The sequence below is a fragment of the Sander lucioperca genome, chromosome 9 (genome assembly GCF_008315115.2).
Source record: "Sander lucioperca isolate FBNREF2018 chromosome 9, SLUC_FBN_1.2, whole genome shotgun sequence".
Lineage (NCBI taxonomy): Eukaryota > Metazoa > Chordata > Actinopteri > Perciformes > Percidae > Sander > Sander lucioperca.
In genome coordinates this window covers 22,395,409-22,413,591 of record NC_050181.1, presented here as the reverse complement: position 1 = coordinate 22,413,591, position 18,183 = coordinate 22,395,409, and the positions used below count along the sequence as shown (strand labels likewise).

Here is an 18,183-nt window from a genome sequence, read left to right as displayed (position 1 = left end):
TAAAGACCACGCCGAAATATTCACTCTGACATTCTGGTTCTGCTTCGGATGCCGTCAAGCGGGATCTCCGATCGCAATCAGTCCTTCACTGACCATTCAGCATTCATTAGCAGAATGCTAGCGTGTTATGGGCAACAACAACTTAACCTGTAAGAAATCAAAAGGACATAAGTCCTCGTTCATTCAACTTTCGACCTATAATCCAGGTTGAACTTGCAAAAACTACAATCAAATCTGAGATTTCTCAACGACATTCAGGCGAAAGAGACAAATTTAGCCGTCTAGCTCCATAGGGTCCCATTCATTTTGCACTCACCTGCGATCACCCCCAGTGGAACTCTGGTGGAACTGCAACCAAAATCGGTACAATGAGGCTAAACAGGGAGTGGAAAGGCTTTCCGTAGACCGGCTTCACCTTGACCAACTGCCATGCTTCGCTTGTTTTCAAGCCATGATGTCTCTCTCTTTCTCATGGGCGGGCAAAGCAGAGAAAGGGGAGGTAACCTTCCTCCTTATGACGTCCTAAGGAGAAGATTCCAGATCGGCCCATCTGAGCTTTCATTTTCTCAAAGGCAGAGCAGGATACCCAGGGCTCGGTTTACACCTATCACCATTTCTAGCCACTGGAGGACCATAGGCAGGCTGGGGGAACTCATATTAATGTTAAAAAAAACTCATAAAGTGAAATTTTCATGCCATGGGACCTTTAAGGAGACACACTGATTTGTCAGATTTGTTATTGCCATAGTATAATAATTTATCTTGGGTTTCCCATGGTCTAAATCAGGGGTCACCAACACGGTGCCCGCGGGCACCAAGTAGCCCCCAAGGACCACATGAGTAGCCCTCAGGCCTGTTCTAAAAATGAAAATTGAATATTGATATTATCTGTTTCCCACCTTGTTAAGTCATTGCTGGTAATATTGATAATGAGAAATCATTAACCTGATCAGTGTCTTCACATAGATGAGTATCATTAATCATTAATAATCATATATAACTAAAGGCAAACTGAGCAAATTAGTTATTTCAGAAGAGTGTATCAAACTGGTAGTCCTTCGTATGACTCAGTCCCCATGAAGTAGCTCTCAGTTTCTAAAAGGTTGGTGACCCCTGGTCTAAATGATATTGAGAATAAAATACTGACAACTACCCCATAAAAAAGGTCAAATTCATAAGATATAGTATCAGAAAAAAGAGTCCATTATTGTCAGCTTCAAGCCAATAACAATTGGCTTTCAGAAGCGCATACTGGTTGAACCTTTTGCAAATGTCAGAATACATGGCAGTTTTGATAACTTAAGGAACCCAATGGAACATGTCCTAAGGCACATTTCAGACCAGTGGAACATGGTCAGTCACTTTTGTTTCGGCAGCTGAAGCTCAGAATAGAGCATCTGTCTGGTTCCACTCTCCTAAACGGCTCACTTTGAGAGTTCCTCTTTTCATCAGCAGCAGCTTCTCTTCGTGTCTTGGGGCGCAGTCTCATCCAGGTTGACACGATCTGATTCTGTCAAGACAAACATTGAGGGTAGATTTGTAGACCCTCAAGGCTTCCTTTATTAACATCTCTGCTTGTTAGGAGTAGAGTCATTACTTACTGATACTATTTCCACGTCCGATACTAGCAGGGACCCCATTCTCCATGTCCTTCAGTACGCACTTCTCGAAGGCCAAAGCTGCCACTCTGAAGAAAAACGCCTGCACGTTCTCCCCTGAAAATTAGACAAATTAACAGTTTCTTACAGTGGCTGTCTGCATTGCCCAGAATCATTGTATTCATGTTGTCATTGTGTACCATCCAGAACTGAAGTGTGAGCTCTTGGTTTTACCCGTTTTAGCTGAAACAGCCCAAAACTCTGCATGCATTTCTGTTGCCATCTGGATGGCATCCTTTTCTGTCCTCTGTCTTTCTTCTAAGGGCTTAAGAACAAGACAGTTGGGTAATGTAAGAAAATTGTGTTTCTGAAAATCTGCAATATATATATATATATATATATATATAAAAAATATAAAATATAATCACCAGCAGGTCACTCTTAGTGCCAACCAAGAAGATAAAACAGGAGTCAGGCTCATTTTCGCTCATGGCCTCCGCTAACCATTGCCTATGAAAACAAAATAAAGTTCTGACATTATCTTACAGTACAATATGCTCTTGCAGTGGATTTTAGATAGATAGGTAATAATGGATGTTGGATGGATGTAAATATATTTCTTCATGTCTTTGAAGATGGGTTGCTGATTCAGTTTTTTAAATCACTGATACTGCGATATCAATGGTTGTGGAGAGTGATCAACACCAACTGCTCAAATATCTCTTGGCTATCTGATGAGACTTTTAGCCTGGTTCCAGATCTCTGAATCATTGCCCACATCTCCTGTTTGTTCAGCGATTCAAATATGAATGAAAGTAAAACAAAATGCCTATTCAGTCTGATTATCAGGCTAAAAACGTCTGACCTATACAAGATATTACACCTAGACTTAGCATGGTGATACATCTTCACCAGATCTTTTTGTTGCATCTTGCATCTTCACTCTACGTAGCTACATTACTACATTACAGTATGTGATGGCACCATTCGCTGGCTTAAGTGTCATTGTGAGATGCAGTTAGAAAGGTAGTAAGTGGACCTTTGAGTTCAGATTATTTTGTGACACAGATGTCTTGCAACATGCAGTGCAACAACCAGCATTCATTTGGAATCATGTTTCTGTCCACTTAATGAGTGTAAGGTCAATATTCCCTCTCCTATAGCTCTGATTTTTGTCCCCAGCAAACCCTTAGAAATATATCTGGCTCTTTAGCTGCTAAATGCTCCACTATGTTCACCAGCTAGTCTCCAACTTTGTCCGTCTGCTGTTTAGTGCTAGGCAGGTAGTGTACAGTGGGTCAATCAGAGCTTGTTTGCCAAAAAATTAGCTGCCTGCTATGGCTGATGACAGCAGTGAGAGTGAACCAAAACAGTAAAGGTTGTGGGCCTGGGTTATTATTGTCCACAACTGTAGAATAAGCCCAATGATAATGTTATAATCAGACCTACCGTGTATGCTCTAGGGACTTTATGTCTGCCATGTCAAAGACGGTGATTATGACTGGAAAAGAAGGACAAGAAGTTTCAGTATTATTATTTAACACCAGCTAAAAATGCATGCTCACCTAGCATCAGACCCAGAGTTAGTTATAGAGTTAGTTATTACAATAACGTCTTACCCTGAGCACCTCTGTAGTATGCAGAAGCGATGCATTTGAATTTTTCCTGGCCAGCAGTATCCCAACTACAAAAAAAATAATAAAAAGTAAGCATGAATGGCGAAAACAGAAAGTACTCTAAAGTTACATACATGCAGAATAACTTAAAACCAAACTACTCACATCTGAAGGGAGAAAGGTACTCCAGATATCTCAAACCTCTCAATCTCAAAGTCTACACCTATGGTGGCCTTGTAGTCTCTTTCAAATACATCTTTACAAAACCTGAAAACAGCATAAACACATCAAGTTGTTGTTCTTTTCTTTTTGTCCATGGTGGTTAGAACTCAGACAAACTAAAACAGTCCTAGGTCTGTTCTATTCTGTAATTCTGTTTCCTTTTTGTTTGTTTTTTTCTTATCGGTACCATCAGTCAGTTCCAACAGATAACTGTGTTTAATATGGGCAAGAGAAATGCTCTTAAATGTCTATATAAATGCTATAGCAAGGGTTTCCAGCCATTCCGATCTTGTCGAGACCCTCCAATAAAGTCACAAGATAAATCTGATTGTGAGACGAATAGCAGGACATTGAAGCAGAAAAAAACCATTTCTGAGACACATCATTAGTGATATATCTTTCTGGTCTTTGCCCTTTGCTTGTAAATAACTGGATAATATTCACATCTTTAGGCCCCTAAAAGTATTCAAATAAACAACCCGAGAAGGACAAATTACTCTCCAATTGAACTGGCCACTACCCACAGACGTATGCAACTTGTGATGAAGGATCACAGGTAGACATAGCTTTACTTTAAGGGGTCACTTGCCAAAAAGGTTGGGAAACACTGATCGGAAGAACTCGTCCACTTTCTGCAGGACAGTAAAACAGATCTGATTTTGATATTGTCATCTCAGTTATACAGGTTATGTCTTAATTGGCTAATTGTTGATAAAGTACCTATTAATGAGGCAGGTCTTCCCCACATTAAGGTCTCCAACAACCACCACTTTTGACATTTTCTGTCGGTCCCACCTTTAAAGAAGACAACAGATTTTTTAACATCAGTGTAAGATGTAAGAAAAGAAAAGATTGACTTTATTGTCCCGAAGGAAATTTGTCTTGGACACATACACACACGGTATCTGTAAAGGCTTTTCATGTGATGTTCAAGCAAAGCTACGAATGATGCATTAACCCAAAGCGGGAGACTCACGGCTGATGCCTGTCGGCTCCATCTTTACAGGCTGCTTTAGCCTGAATGTCCCAGTCTTTCTTCAGCTGCAGAGACGCATTAGGCGTGTACCACTGAAAAGAACAGGAGGACCATATATTACTGTCATTTATTCTGCACAAAGCCACTGAATACATGTTATAACAACAAGACTAAGTCCACAGCCATGCTAGAGGCTCTAGGTGTTGAGCTAAATGCTAACATGCTCACAATGTCAATGCTAACATGCAGATGTTATTAGGCAGGTATAATGTTTACCGTGTTTAGTGGATAGAATGTTAACATTAACGTATTAATAATAAACACAAACTACAGCTGAAGCTGATGGGATGTCATTAGTTTTGCATGTATTTAGTCATAAACCAAAGTAGTGGACGAACTAAGCGTTTGACCTGATGATGGAGCTAGATGAAAAGTGAAGGGATCACCAAAGTTATTAAAATTCATCTTGAGTTTGTACCAAATTTCAGGACAATCCATTTATTGTTAAGACATTCAAAACCACAAATGTCAACCTAATGGTGGCACATGAGGTAAAGTAAGAGGATCACCAAAGTTTACATGCATAGCATGCATTGTCTGGAAACCATGAATGTCTGTAGACGTTGATAGGTTGAGGTAGGTAGAGGTTGATTGGTAGATGTTGAGATATCACAGGAAAAGAACATTTTGATTTGAAGATAGCACTAGATGAAAAGTCAGGGGATCACCAAAGTCATTAATAAGTAAGTAAGTAAGTAAGTAAAGTTTTTTTTGTATATATTAGGAGTCAAACTAGGGCTGAACAATATGGGAAAATAATCTAATCTTCCTTATCTGTATTTTTATTGAAAAATAAATATGAATCTTACTGATCTCCTGTCAATAACAGTATTGTAACAAATCACACAAACTAAAGTTCACACTGACTAATAGCTCTACCACTCTCTAACTCAAAGCCTAGTTGTAAACCGGAAGTTAACCGTTCCTGCCTTAGCTTCAAGACCGTGGCCGGGACGTTGATGCCTCCCTTAACTGTACCCAGCAGTTGAGAAGCAAGACACCAGAACTTTCTTTGGTCTTGATGAGCTGCAGCATTTGTTCATAGACAAACTAGGCTTAACACCTACACTGTACATTTACTACCACTTAGCAACTTTACGACTAATTTCATATATGTGATGAAAGAAATAATGTAAACATGTGGATTGTACTGCGAGCATCAAAGGTTGTGAGACATTCTATTTTAACAACACAATTTATATTTCCAACTATTCTGTTACTGGCATGTGTTATATAGACTTGAATAGAAACACTAAGGTTTGGGATTGACAGTTGTGAGTTCACCCCATTAGAAGAAGTTATTAAACATTGTAGATTCCTGTCCAAATAAAGTGCTTAATGTAATATTTGGAGAGGCTTTAGAGGGCAGAAGCATATGTTGACTGAGTCTGGGATTGGGGAGCTGACTTCAACAGGGGAATTACCCTAAGTGCTGTGGTCTGACACTGATTTCACTATCTGAGAAAGTCAGTTATAAGTCACACATATCCAATAAAATTAACATCTTCTAGACTGCCCTACTGCTCCTACCATTTTAACCATAATAATCTCACAGTAAAATACAAGGGTTTTCTTTGACCTGTATTGAACTGGAGCAGACCATTATCACCACAGTATATTGGACAAAAAAAAAATACATGTATAGAAAAAACGGGACCTACCTTTGGGAATTCCCTGATGACTCTGTCTCTGCTGATGGGTGGAGGGAACGGAATCATCCTATTCCTGTTATCCTGCATGGCGACCTGTGAGGGAGTGAACACAGAAGTTAGCCTTATGCCTATATAAATAGCTTTACCTCAAGCACTCCTTCAATTTGTTTGGGCATTTTTACAAAGGTCATAATATGTTCTCTGAACCAAATACAGCGTTTAGATTAGAGCGCCAGGTCCCAAATTCTGAGTCTCATTTAGCTTCATTACGTACATCTACATAAAGTACAATGTGTGTGTGGCAGACAATCAAATAAAAGGTGGTTGCTAGTGTTCATCAGTGACAACATCCAAACACTGCTATTTTTCAGGCTGTAGTTTAAGAAGATGCTAGTGCGGCTTCTGCATTGTAAAGTAACCAAGTACAAGGCCGGAAGTAATGTGACTTAGTCTTCAAAACAAAAACACACTGGCAAAAGTCGGATAAAAATGATGAAAGCATGCTCTCAGCTATGGTTCTCGCCCTATACGTGCAGTCTTTATTACCAATTATGTTGTGTATTGATATTCTGTGTTTTTGTATTCCCTCCCCCCTGCCCCTCCTATCCCAACAACTGCATTACACTCTAAGCAATGATTTACGGTTTTAGTTTGAAGGTCCTGAACGGAAGTCACATTTTGTTTAGCTTACCGTGACAGACAGGCGGCGACAGGCAGATACCACAACCAATTGCACTACTGTTATTTCACAGTTGTCGGCTTTTTTCTTCTCAAAATGGCGCTCTGTTACACCGTGGTTCAAATCACGAAGACTGTGAATGGCTTGTACTCACCTCAGATTAAATTACGCCAAAAATCTCCTCGGTTACTTTGCGCGTCTCGCTTGCTGCAGTTGCAAGCCCGGACATTTGTTTGATGAGGAGCTCGTTTCCATGTCAACCATAATGTAGTGCCTGTGTCACGTGATGAAGTGGGGCCTATGGGCCTATATCATGGATATATTATTCTATACAGGGTCAGGGGCCCGACAAATCCCTATCAACGCAAAACAAAAGTAATATAACATCCAGACATACACTAACATCAAAAGCAGGATTAACCTGTTCACTGTGCATTAATTATTTGACAACATTTATTTCAAACTTAATAGCCAACTCTTCTCTCCTGCCAACTGTCCTTAGAGTCCTACAGCATAATGTGTTGGCATCCTTATTTAGATGTGGATTAAAGCCACATCTAGTGCATCCACTATTTTTAAAGGCTCGGGCATTTTATTCTGCAAAAACACCAACCACTCTTGCTAATTGAATAAGCTTAGTTTCAGTCTCAATACATATTTGCACACTCTAAACTGTATATAATAAATGAAAAATCACCGTTAAGTGATCCAGTTAAAAAAATCCTTAATGACATTTTTAATTATTTCTTCTTTTGTGTTCTCTGTTTTGAGTTTACAATCTGTCTTTTAACCTTTACGACATTTCCACATCCAAACTCTTAGCACTATAGTATCTATTTATTTGTGCTTTTCTAATTTCAAACAGTTTTCCAACATCTTTAAATGACTTTGACAACAAAATGTAGTCTATTTATTATATCATGCAAACTTTTAAATTTTACAATGATGTCAGTGAGTGAGATATCAATGCTATCAGTGTGAAATAAACATTTATCTGACCAGTAGGTGGGTAACGTTAGCATATCAAACAGAAGAATAATAATTTATACCTGACCTTCAGTTTAGTGAGACAGTAGGCCTACTGATTTAATTAATACTTGGTTATAACAATATACTTTATAAAGATGTTGTAATACACCTATTTAAATTGCAAACACCGCCAGTACCTGAACGCACCTCAAGTCATGTGTCGGTGGCGTGATATAGTCGGGCGGTGGAGAGCATGCTGGGAGCGGCGAGTAGCGCAAGGAGCTAACGCGAGGTGTGTGTCGAGAAGGTCAACCGAAGCTTACTTTGTCTAAACTGGCTCTACACGCTGCATTTTAGTATTATTTAGCAATAATATGTGTTTAGAAACATGTTTTGCCAGTTTACTTGAGTTTGGGACGTGTACCGAGTTTGGGAATGAAGAGAACAGGTTGGTAAGATAACCTTACTTTGCGCTAACGTTAGCTTAGCTTAACGTGACCACGTTCTAAATAGCAAACCTCAGCTAACGCTAATGCGACATGCTAACGCTAGAAAACGGGCGATGTGTTTGAATAGCTTTGCTGTGTTGTTAATGTTAATGTTAAGAAGCTTGATTTAGGGAAATTATCTAAAATAATCTCTCAAGAGTATAATTCCAAATGTTTTGATTCCGACCAATTTATTAGCATTTTGTACGGAGCCCACCTGCGCCCTTCACAAGGGCTGAAGAAACCATGCTAACCTAGCTAACAGACGATGTGTTTTAATAGCTTTGCCATAATGTTAAGAAATTTGACTAATTTAGTGAAGTCATCTAAATTAGTGAAACTCATCGGGCAAAGCCCTCTCAAGAGAATTCATTCAAAATTATAATTCGGTCCAATTTGTTAGCAGATTGTCCGGAGACCACCTGCGCCCTTGAAAACGACTTGTAACGTTAGGGTGAATAAAACGGGTTAAGCATGATTTCGGATTTTTTTTTTTAAAATATGTTAAACTGTAATTTAGCTAAAACGGGTAAATATAGGGTTTATTTGGACCTGTAAAGAGAAGCATTTATGAACTTGGATTTGAACAAAAAAACAGCATGGCATCTTGATGTAAAGATGTATTGGGTAACGTTACCGTTATTTAGCCAAACGTCGTTAATTAGCCAAACTTAGTTAATTAGCCTAATGGAGCTTCAAAGACGCCGGGTGAACGATTCAGTCGAACTGTGGTTGGATCTTGAATTTTAGGACAATGTTATTTAAATTGGAACAAAATTACAAAAATGCTGGTGCATGAACATTACCAATTGTGTTGTATTTAAAGCATTGCTTGAATTATATGTTGTGATTATTAAATAGTTAGGTGTTATTACTGTGTTTCCTGCAACATAGGTCTTGTGCAGAAGATATATTATGATATTATGTTATATGTGATATTCACGATCTGCGTGAGAACAGAATATCACATATAACATAATATCACAGTCACAGTCCATTTTCTAACCTTTATTTTACCAGGGAAAAAAATCACATTGAGATTAAAATCTCTTTTACAAGTGAGCCCTGGCCAAACATTTGTGAAAATTGCTAATGAAAAGTAAGAGTTCCATATGTGAATGATTGTGAATGAATGTTTGTCTGAAACTGGATACTAACATGAATGTGTATATTCCAATATAGCATATTTTGGCTGAACCCAGCGAGGGATGAAGTTCCAAAAGTACTCCATCCAACAGCAAGCATCTAAAGTGTGAGTAATCCTTATGAGGTCAAGTTGAATGATAATAATACGTTTTTTGTGCTACATTTCCTAGTAGTGTTCAAGGTGGGAATGTTGCGCCATTATTCTGCCTAACTATTCTTTTTTATACTTAAGGACACAAAATTAGGGGACAGGGTAGTCTACTTCGTCTAATATTAATCCTAATCATGATTTTTGCCTCCCACTTAACTTGATCGACTTGATTTGAGGTTTATTTCAATCGGTAAACAGAGTTAAAACGATGCGTTGGCCGGGAATCGAACCCGGGTCAACTGCTTGGAAGGCAGCTATGCTAACCACTATACCACCAACGCTTGTTTCATGGGTGTTGCGTAATCCTTTTTATGATGTAGCCGCTGTTGAAAGTGTGTTAGTATACCTCATTCTATTTAATTACTCTGTAGAAGGTTTGCATGTAAGCGTTTCCGTAGTGTAGTGGTTATCACGTTCGCCTAACACGCGAAAGGTCCCCGGTTCGAAACCGGGCGGAAACAGACAATTTTCTTTTGTAGGAGTGTGACAGTTCAAGTTTCAAGATTCAAAAATATGTTACCATGTTAGAACATTTTCTTTTGATTGAAGACAGAGTGTGTGTGATGTGTTAGTAGCATGAGTTTTGTATATGTATTGCATTGGGAATGAAGGATTTGTTGTATAATGACTTTTTAGCCAGAGGCACTATGAACCTTCTTCCTGATGGTAATAGTTGTTGGAATCTAAATTCAGCTCCAGGTTGTTGAGACTACACCAGCCATTTCCTCTGTCTCTGAAATAGCTGACACACATACATACACACAGATCCTGGATGCAGGTGGGAGTGGCCAGTAGGGGGGTAAGCAGTTGGTTGTGTAATGTCTGTGTCAGAGCGGGTGAGGGGTGTGAACGAGGGCTTAACTAACCGGCACTGATACACATTCTGGTTGTTGGCAATTTGATGGTTGTCAACAGTGTGGGGGGATGGTTCCTGCTATTGTTGTGGACATATGGATTAGTATGCTTCTAAATCACACCTTGTTAGAGCATTGCCAGTTAAGTGTTTAATGTTATATAATGTATGCTTAACCTTAGAGTATTGAAAGAAAATCACAGATTAATCAGGACGGAATTGTGCTTTCTCTTAGCAGCATTTGTGGAAATCTTACACAGTCCAAAAAGAAAAAGTTAGCGCCCAACGTGGGGCTCGAACCCACGACCCTGAGATTAAGAGTCTCATGCTCTACCGACTGAGCTAGCCGGGCTGTATTTCCTATGAAAAAATGTGTTTTTTTGTACTTGCCCTAACAGTACCCCTGTTTTAGTGTTATATACTTTTGAGAGAAATTTTAACATTTTAATGCAGAAATTTAATGCAGAAATATTACATATAGCTTTTAGTGTAATCTTTTTCTCTCTCGATGTTCTTAGACTTCTCTGCCCAACATACATAATCACCTTCTGATGGGGTAGGCATAACTGTCTCTGTGGCGCAATTGGTTAGCGCGTTCGGCTGTTAACCGAAAGGTTGGTGGTTCGAGCCCACCCAGGGACGGATACTTTATGTATTTTTGTCGAATGTTGTATGAAAATTTACTAATTAGTTTAACGTATGATAGGGCTGAACGATTTTTGAAAATAATCTAATTGAGATTTTTTTTCACCAATATTGCGATTCAATATGCGATTATTTTTTAAGCTCCGAGTGCTCAGGAAGTTTAAGCTCCTGTGCCTCAGTGAGCGCTGCCTTTTTCCTCCAACTGTGGGAGAAGTGCCCCACCAACTTCTTGCACAGCCCTATCGCTCTTGATACTCTACACCATCTTTGATTGCATTTTCTGGAGGAAAATTAAATAAAAATAGTGTAACTCATACAATTGCAGTTGTGTGATACAATGTTTAACCATTACACTCACACACAAAAAAAAAAACAGTTTCGATTGCTACGACATTTCTTGAAAGCTGCTCTCCTTTTCTCTAAACTGTGAACACAAAACCCAATTTTCAAGCTACATTCACAAAACCTCAGACTCTTCTTGCAAAACCAAACTTGACCTCAAAACAGTTCAATGTGTGCTCAAAACTGAACTGTTGTCAAATCGTGCCCCGAGTCAAAATTAAAAACACTACTGAATAGTCACTAAACACTACGTAGAAAAATAGAAAACAATGCTCAGGACATGAAGCTGGAGAAATAAATGTGTATTGTTCACTGTAGGCTAAATGAATGTTGCAAAACAAAAAACCTGTGCATTTAGCACTTGTACAAAAAGTCAAAAATCTTTTGCATTTACACATAGCACTTGTAAAAACAAACAAATCTTATGCGTTTGCCACTTGTGTACAGTAAGCCCATGTAAAAATAAAGTACAAAAATATACAAATAAGTGCATTACTCAGCCACAGCATCATGTCTCCGTATTGGGTCAGGCCACAGGACTTCATCCACATCACAGGCCACATTCTGTCTGGCCAGGCAACGGGGAAAAAAAAACCCTGGCGTGCCGTATCCAAGCTTGGCATGCCTCCACACCTATGTCACCACAGGCAAGTTCCATGGCTTGCAGGAGATTTACCCTGGTGTAAGGTTGGCGTTCATATACCTTCCACCGCCATGAGGAGAATTCCTCAATGGCGTTTAGGAAAGGGGAGTACGGTGGAAGGCAAAGACTGATAAAACCTTGGTTCATATTGAACCACTCTAACCTGGAGGGCTCTGTGAAAACTCATTGTCCCAAACAACAACAACAACAACAACAACATAGATGGGATGCTCATCCTGCTGCCCTAACAGAGCATCTCGCATGTGATTGAGGAAAATGAGGAGCTGGGGAGTGTTGTAGGGCCCCTGGTTGGCATGATGGTGGACAACCCCATGATTGCTGATGGCAGCACATAATGTGACATTGCCACCACGCTGCCCAGGAACACCAACAATGGCCAATCACATTACTGCCTCTCCTTCTCCTTTTAGTGAGATTAAACCCAGCTTCATCCATGTAGATGTATTCATGGGGTCTTTCCATAGCATCCAGTTGAAAAACCCTCTGTAGAAATGGATAGTTTTGTAAGGGATACAGAAAAAGTGATTTAGGCCACTACAGTAAATCACTACTTAGAGTAATCAACATTGAATGTGTTTGGATATATGCCAACCTGTACATACTGGAATCTTTGCTCTTTGACTCTGTCTGAGTTGCGATCAAAGGGCACTCTGTATAGCTGTTTCATGCGCAGTCTGTTGTGCTTGAGGTCACGATCAACAGTAGAGAGGCTGAGACTGTTGATACCCTCAAAATTTACATAGTCCTCAATGATCTACTGAATTTCACTCAGTTTAATGGCATTGTTCTCACGGACCATATCAACAATTAGGGTCTCTTGGTGTGGGGAGAACATACCTGTCCTCCCACCCCCATGTGATAGTCTTTCAATTCTAGAAAAAGAGAACAGAGTTACAAAAAATATACATGGAATACTAGGCCTACAAACAGACCAACCCTCCATTACAATACTACAGTACATTGGTACAGTCATGTACTGAAACATTTACTTACAGTATACTGTGGTACAGTATATAGTATGTCACAGTAATTGCTGTCAACATTTACATACTGTACTATAATGTCAAAAAAAGGTAATTACCTGTTCTCTTCTCTAAATCTTCGGATTATGGTGGACACAGTGAATCTACTGATGTTTGGTTGTACCCTTTGTCCAGCCTCCCTCAGGCTCATACCATGGACAAGAACATGGTCAATCACAGTAGCTCTGATTTCATCAGATATTACTGTTCTTTGTCTTCGCTGACCACCTCGACCTCCTCTCACACAAACTCTTCCTCTCAGATTTCTATCCATTGTAGGGCCTCACAAACCAGTGCTCTCTGAACTGGCTTATATGTTCCCTCACATCATTACCCACAAGTGTGATCAATTTTGAGTTGGTGTGTTCAAGTGGTGACACCTGTGCTTTAATTGTGTTTGACTTTTGTCACCTGTGCTCACCATTATGCAGCACGGGTGCATCACAATGAAAATGTGTTGGCAAGTTATGTCTAAACAGGTGAAAAGTGCTTATGGTTTTGCCAAAAGAGTGATTGATTCAATCAGTGGGTTCAGGCAACTGAGCATTTGGTTCAGACAATAGGGTTTAATGTTTTAGCAATTGAGAAAAACTGTAACTTACCATTGGCAAGATGTAATCTGTGTCCCAAACACTGGGGCCTGGTCCACTCGTTCAGCTGTGCTGCCTTCACTGTATTTGACGAGTTGTCCGTCGTTAAGCAGACAGGTTGTCTTCATTGAGATACCAAAGAGGTGGAAGTCTTCAGTAATATAATGGACTAACGTATAAGCAGGAGAGCGAACTGGTTGATGTAACACACATACTTCGCCAAATTCATGTCTTTGTTTCTGATTTGAAGATGAGACTAACTCAAAAAAAGCCTGCAAAATCTTGGCGGGAATGACTAATACATGTTGGATTTCAACTGCTTTTCACAAAAAAAACAATTGAACACACTTACAGGTTACAGTCTCTGTGGCGCAATTGGTTAGCGCGTTCGGCTGTTAACCGAAAGGATGGTGGTTCGAGCCCACCCAGGGACGAGTGCTTTTGCACTTGCAAAAGGCCACTCCCATTTTGACCAATCAGTGAAACATTGCAGGGTTTCCCGCAGAAAATTTGTTAGTTAAGGTGGTATGGTGGGGTTTGCCGTCAGACCCGGGGGGGGGGGGACCTGACAACCTCAGCCTGTCACTCACTCAATAGGGCATAGTGAACACAGTGGTGCCTGCCTGTAACAGAGGAAGTCTAACCGTGACAGCTTTCACCACGCCGTCATATACGCCGTCTGCGTGGAGTTTTGAAAAGTGTAAACACACTTGCAACAGTGTAGCGGCAGGCGTGTGTTGCTAAGGCGGCCGCCTAAGCTACAAAGTGCTTTGGGAAACCATGCATTGTAGCCGTGGACTCTAGATTATACTCGCATGAACCCTTTATGAGATATATACTTTTTATATTAATAGCGCCCCCTAATGTCCAGTGTTTGCCAAATATGGTCCAGAGCCTCAGAGTGGCATGGTCAACAAGAATCTAAAGTTGTTTTTTTTTTTGCATTGATAGCATTTACTTTGGATTTGGTCGCTAGCTATTCATAAATTACACATTTTTCAATCAAGCAAAATAGTTTTTGTTACTTTTTGTCATGTCCATCTGAAGATGATATATGCAAAGTTTGAGGCAGATCGGGCGAAAACCCAACAAGGAGTTCGTGCATCGAGTGCATTTTAAGCCTCAAAAATAGCAATGTTTTGCAATTTTTACTGTCTCGCATTTTCATCGAAACAAAAATACAAAAGAAAAGCTTTAGAAAAGCTGCCGCAAAATCAGGCATTTTAAGCCGCAACTAACTAAAAAAAAATGCCGCAAAATCTTGGCGGGACTGATTAATACATGTTGGATTTGAGGGAAATTTGCAAAAATCAATACTGGTGTCAACTGCTGTTTTGGGAAAAAAAAAAAAAAAAATTGAACACACTGACATGTTAGTGTAGTCTCTGTGGCGCAATTGGTTAGCGCGTTCGGCTGTTAACCGAAAGGATGGTGGTTCGAGCCCACCCAGGGACGAGTGGTTTTGCACCTGCATTTTGACCAATCAGTATAACATTGTGGCCGTGGACTCTAGATTGTACCCTTCAAATATTGTAAAAATTGCATGAACCCTTCATGAGATATATACTTTTTATTAGGGATGGGGCCGATCCGATCCAGTATCGTTATAGGGACCGATACCAGCGTAATTCACGTATCGGATTTTCCCGATCCAACCTGCGGAGATATCCCATATCCATGAGCATGTCTGCGCTAGAGGTCGACCGATATGGTTTTTCTCTGGCCGATGCCGATGCCGATGCTGATCTTTAGAAATCAGGGTCAGCCGATGGCCGATTAATGCTGCCGATTTATTTTGGCCGATATGTGCTTGTTTTTAAACCTCTATTTGAAAGATAAAATGTAACACTAATATACACAGAATTTCTCAACAAAAAAATTTATTGAACACTTCACCAATCTACACTTGTATACTTCAATTAAAAATGTAATGTAAAAACATACTGTATATTGTATAAATAACGTATGAAACGAAACAGGTAAGAAGAAAATAAACTTTGTCAAACTTTTAAATGAAAAAAATAAAGTTTAGTGCACTTAGCAGCATTAAACTTCTGAGAATACAAATCTGCTTCACAGAAAGTGACATGTTATTATTAATCTCAACACTATTTCCTCCTAACTCCTGTTGAATCACATAAGACTAGGGCTCTCTGAAGTCAGTTCTTGTTCACCTGGTTTGTTAGATCATTGTTCATTTGTTGAAGTGTTTTATCTGTGTTTTGGGGACCCTACTGTTACATGTCCTGTTGACCTCATTAGGATCTTATCTGAGCACATTTCTGTCATTCAAGCAACTCTTAGTTGTAATTTAAAACTCGTTCAGCCAATTTAATAAAATTAAGGGTTTTATTCGTGCTCAAGTCCATAGATGCAGTTAATGGATACAGCCACGGAGGACTGAAGGCTCTGTTAGCAACGATTAGTTCCGTTAGCGGTTAGCTCCGTTAGCGGTTAGCTAGCTCCAGTTAGCTCCGTTATAGGAGTGGATGAGACTGCCACGGACAGGGGTAACAACCAGACTCTGATAAATGATATTCGGGGAGCTTCCACAGCGGTGTGGCCGCGGTGTTTTGTACGGTTAGTACAAAACACTAGGCTGCCCGCAGATGCGGATCGGCTTGATATACTGGGATATTGGCCGATGCCGATTATGTTAAAAAAGGCCAAAAATCGGCCGATTAATCGGCCGGCCGATAAATCGGTCGACCTCTAGCCTGCGCTTTAACGTTGTCTGCTGAAATGACTCCACAGGTGATTCCTGCCGGCTAGTCTGCTAGCTGGCTGCAAACTGTGGAATGGATTTACTGAACAGAGGCGCGGCTCAATGAGACACAGAGTTATGAGACACGCCCCCGCTCAGGAAATCCATTCCGCAGTTTTTTTTGACAAATGTTTTTATTGATTTTTCAATTAGAATACAAAGACACAAAACAGAGCAGAACACGGCACATCAATAAGTACAAATAGGCATTTGCGGATATTCTAAATGTAGAGATGTTAGTGGTATGCTTATCTGTTATGGTAACACCCTGACTCCCATCATGGTGTTTAAGGAAAAGAAAAAGAAAAAAGAAAAAAATAAATAAAATAAAAGAAAAATAATAATAATAATTCTAAGGAGTGACAAACGTGTACATGCACAGATGGACATAAAAAATAAATAAATAAATGTTTAGAGACAGTAGACTACAAAGCCGCAATGAAATTCCCCCCCCTCCAGAAATTGCATAAATGAACCCCAAATCTTAACAAAGGTGTTATATTTCCCTTTAACAACATATGTAAGCTTCTCTAGGGCAAGGTATTGCAGTAGCCCTTCAATCCAGCTTTGCTTGCTTGGTCTATGAACCGATTTCCATGACAGGGCAATTTTATGTTTAGCTTCAAGGAGACAAAATATAACCATCTGTTTCCTGCTATTGCTTAGTGTACAGCTAGCTGGGAAACATCCAAAAATACAAAGTTTGGGACACAATGGAAGTTGTTCATTAATAAACATAGATACAATTGCAATTATCTCTTTCCAAAATTCTTGAATGAGGGTGCATTCCCAGAGGCAGTGGAACAAACTACCCTTCTGTATACCGCACTTGACACAAGTGTCCGGTGTATTAGGGTGGATGCGATGTAGCAACCCTGGGGTAATGTATGTTCTCATCACCCATTTATACTGGAGGAGTTTGAACCTTGTATTTATTGTTTGTATTTGGCCCTGAAAACATATATCCTGTCATTCTTCTACAGTGATTCCTTCCGTAAGATCTGAACACCATGCTAATCTTTTATCCTCTGAGGATTCTCTGATGCAGCTATGATGATCTGATAGAATTTTGTGATTAGTCCAGCTGATCCATTATGGTTCAGAACTGTCTTTTCTAAAGAATTTAGACAGGGAAGATTTACAGAGTTCTGCGTCTTTGTTAAGAAGCTCCTTATCTGAAGATACTTGAAAAAATGTTTAGAATCAATACTAAACTTTTGCTTAATCTCATTAAAATTTAAAAGAATATCATTCTCATACAGATCTGAGATTTTACTGATACCTCTGTCTGCCCATAGCTTAAAACCAAAGTCATTAGTACCTGGTGTGAAGCTTCTGTTCCCCCAGATAGGTGAGAATTGGGATAAAGGAGCATTGTCCCCAAGGTAACTTAACACCTCATGCCATACTATCAGTGTGTTTTTAACAAAGGGGTTTGCAGTGTGTTTTTTCAGAGTGGATAAGTTTGCTGAATAAAGGTAGAGGTATAAGGGGATTTTAGAAGTTGTGATTTCCTCCATCCTTATCCAGTGTAGCGGTGACTGGTGTTCAAACCAATATGAGGCTGCTCTTAGTTGGGCCGCCCAATAGTATCCCTGGAGGAAAGGGAGCTTTAACCCACCTCTGTCATATGGTAAGTACAACAGGGTCATACGCAGTCTTGAGCGTCTACTGTTCCAAATGTAATTACGGAAAAGTTGTTTCATTTTAACAAAGAAATTAAGAGGGGGAGCTAGTGGGATCGAT

The 18,183-nt window shown here is 39.7% G+C and overlaps 3 protein-coding genes and 6 non-coding genes across 14 annotated transcripts in view; 6 read left to right on the top strand and 3 right to left on the bottom strand.

Annotated features, from left to right (window-relative positions):
- Positions 1-1,116: 1,116 nt before the first annotated feature.
- Positions 1,117-7,066, bottom strand: rab36 (RAB36, member RAS oncogene family). Of its 5 annotated transcripts, XR_004898307.1 has the most exons (12): positions 6,816-7,056; positions 6,134-6,217; positions 4,413-4,504; positions 4,157-4,231; positions 3,380-3,481; positions 3,218-3,282; positions 3,048-3,099; positions 2,027-2,108; positions 1,833-1,923; positions 1,602-1,715; positions 1,244-1,510; positions 1,117-1,199 (listed from the first exon to the last, which is right to left on the bottom strand). XR_004898307.1 is itself a non-coding variant. In XM_031310344.2 (11 exons), exons 2-11 carry the CDS (start codon positions 6,209-6,211, stop codon positions 1,449-1,451), a joined length of 813 nt encoding a protein of 270 aa, XP_031166204.1. In that variant the 5' UTR covers positions 6,212-6,217; positions 6,958-7,066; the 3' UTR covers positions 1,117-1,448. The 5 variants fall into 5 exon arrangements, 4 of the variants coding, with proteins under 4 accessions (XP_031166204.1, XP_031166206.1, XP_031166205.1 ...); XM_031310344.2 differs by having other exon boundaries at positions 1,117-1,510; positions 6,958-7,066; XM_031310346.2 differs by having other exon boundaries at positions 1,117-1,510.
- Positions 7,067-9,440: 2,374 nt separating this feature from the next.
- Positions 9,441-18,183, top strand: part of LOC116057744 (kinesin-associated protein 3-like) — a 60,130-nt gene continuing 51,387 nt past the window's right edge. For both annotated transcript variants that reach the window (XR_004898305.1, XM_031310341.2), the window contains exon 1: positions 9,441-9,512. Coding sequence is in view for 1 of the 2 variants with exons in the window: in XM_031310341.2 (XP_031166201.1) it covers positions 9,469-9,512 (44 nt within the window). In the remaining variant the exon portion in view is untranslated. The remainder of the gene's footprint in view (positions 9,513-18,183) is intronic.
- The window catches only part of pdca (phosducin a), a 44,823-nt gene continuing 36,131 nt past the window's right edge, over positions 9,492-18,183 (top strand). Inside the window, exon 1 of the mRNA XM_036005232.1 lies at positions 9,492-9,512. The gene's annotated coding sequence lies outside the window, so the exon portion shown is untranslated. The remainder of the gene's footprint in view (positions 9,513-18,183) is intronic.
- trnag-ucc lies at positions 9,767-9,838 on the bottom strand. The gene has a single exon. It is a non-coding gene; the product is annotated as a tRNA-Gly (tRNA).
- trnav-aac lies at positions 9,946-10,018 on the top strand. The gene has a single exon. It is a non-coding gene; the product is annotated as a tRNA-Val (tRNA).
- On the bottom strand, positions 10,690-10,762 carry trnak-cuu. The gene has a single exon. It is a non-coding gene; the product is annotated as a tRNA-Lys (tRNA).
- trnan-guu lies at positions 10,979-11,052 on the top strand. Its single transcript has one exon. It is a non-coding gene; the product is annotated as a tRNA-Asn (tRNA).
- On the top strand, positions 14,034-14,107 carry trnan-guu. Its single transcript has one exon. It is a non-coding gene; the product is annotated as a tRNA-Asn (tRNA).
- trnan-guu lies at positions 15,055-15,128 on the top strand. The gene has a single exon. It is a non-coding gene; the product is annotated as a tRNA-Asn (tRNA).

Coding starts and splice junctions, on each gene's coding strand:
- rab36 (XM_031310344.2), bottom strand. CDS start 6,211: ATGCAGGATAACAGGAATAGGATGATTCCGTTCCCTCCACCCATCAGC. Junction 3,283..3,379: donor GTACCTTTCTCCCTTCAGAT/GTGAGTAGTTTG, acceptor TTTTTTTTGTAG/TTGGGATACTGCTGGCCAGG. Junction 3,100..3,217: donor ATACTACAGAGGTGCTCAGG/GTAAGACGTTAT, acceptor CTTCTTTTCCAG/TCATAATCACCGTCTTTGAC.